The sequence below is a fragment of the Gavialis gangeticus genome, unplaced genomic scaffold, assembly GCF_001723915.1.
Source record: "Gavialis gangeticus isolate Ggan-Ray unplaced genomic scaffold, GavGan_comp1, whole genome shotgun sequence".
Classification (NCBI taxonomy): domain Eukaryota; kingdom Metazoa; phylum Chordata; order Crocodylia; family Gavialidae; genus Gavialis; species Gavialis gangeticus.
The window spans coordinates 6486224-6487824 of record NW_017729018.1 but is presented as its reverse complement, the minus strand read 5'-3'; the positions used below and the strand labels follow the sequence as shown (position 1 = coordinate 6487824).

The following is a 1601-nucleotide window of genomic DNA, read 5'->3' as shown; positions in this document are numbered from 1 at the left end:
CCCAAGCCTGCCCTCCCTCCCTTCCTCCCCCTGCACCACAACTGCCTGGCACTCAGACTAAGGTCTTTGCACTGACCATGGACTCTGGCCCTCACTCTAATAAGCCGAACAAACCTGATCATTTCCCCAATTTCAGTCTTGCCCCTTGCACTATTTCCCTCCCTGTTTACCCCCACAACCACCCACCCAAAGGTGTGGGCAACTGGAACCTCGTCCCACGGCCTGACCTTGGGCAAAGGAACCGGGAAAAGCTCACTTTCGATTATGGCCTTCTGCAACATCTGGACCTGCTCCCAAAAAATGGAGCGGAGCTCTTTAAGGAGAACATCTGAGGGAAGAAGGAAGATGCATCAATCCTTTTGGGCAGGGGTAGGCGTCACTACTTGTGTGCACAGCGCCAAGTGCAGCATGGCCTTTATCTGCTTATGTCCTAAGTGCTCCTGTAAAATAAGCGACTAGGGGCCCAAATTCCTGGTAGCAATTTTCCCCAAGATTTGGCTTCTCTTCTTCTGAAGCCAAACATCTGCCTAGAGCTGCCTTTAGTTATTCCACAGGTGTGTTGCAGGGAAGCAACAAATGCCTGCACACGTCCTTGGCAGCTACGAGAAAACTGGGTTTGCAGATTTGCTTTCGTCCATCTAAAGGAAGCAACCAGTGCCATCTCAGTGGTCTCCTGTGCTCTGCTTTCAGTCTGTATCTATGTCTTGTCTTCTGTCTTGGAACGTAAGGGCTGGATTTGGAAAAGCAGATGCAAATATGTGCTTTGTGGGGGTTTTAAATCTGCCTGGCCTCTCTGTCTCATCAGTGGATATTGGATGTCTGGGCTCTTTGAGAATCCACTAGGAGACCATCTGCAGTCAGAAGGAACCAGATACCTTAAATGTGCCCTTTAGCTGTTTGGGGCAGAGACTTATTTTGTGGGGTTTTTTTCAGCTCTTAGCACAATGGGGCTGTGATCCCTGGCTGGGACTTCTGCGAGATAGTAATAAGGATCTCGACTGCAAGCAGGGCGTTAGATGAGGGTTTGCTATCACCCTTGCCTGGATCCAAATACTTGGGCATGACTTTCACTCCATGTTATAGGGAACCTGCAGAAAATAGGTCTGTGGCTTATTTTTTTTTTGCTGCTCTTTGATGCATATGGGCAGCCTGAGTGTCCATTCTCAGAACAGGATGGTGCTGGGGGGGGGCAGTTCCTGCTTGCTTATTTTTTCATATTGGAAATGCAGTGTCTGTCTAACTTGTTTTTTCCTGGAAGATCTCAAGGACATCTGGATTGTGGCATCACAAATAACAGAGATGTGAAACCTAATTAACTGAGAAGACAAAGTGATACTCATCTGGAAGGTCTAGAAGTCTTAGCTTTTGGATCTCAGTATTAAAAACCTATTTAACACTCAAATATAATTGGGAAGAAGCAAAGATTGAATTCCCTTCTTTTGCAATGAAGAACCAAGAAAGCCCCCAGTTCTCCCAGCAAAAAGAGACTTGATGTTTTGGATTTTTTTATGCTATAGAAAGCATTTTTTTATGAAACAGAAGCAGAAAAAGAAGCCAAATTTTTTTCTTTTTTTTTTTTGGGGGGGGGGGGGGGGGGGGGG

General features: G+C 46.5%; 1 protein-coding gene across 1 annotated transcript in view; it reads right to left on the bottom strand.

Moving 5' to 3' along the window:
- Positions 1-1601, bottom strand: part of IZUMO4 (IZUMO family member 4) — a 16590-nt gene that overhangs the window by 7820 nt on the left and 7169 nt on the right. The window contains exon 3 of the mRNA XM_019513133.1: positions 257-328. Coding sequence (XP_019368678.1) covers positions 257-328 — 72 coding nt within the window. The remainder of the gene's footprint in view (positions 1-256; positions 329-1601) is intronic.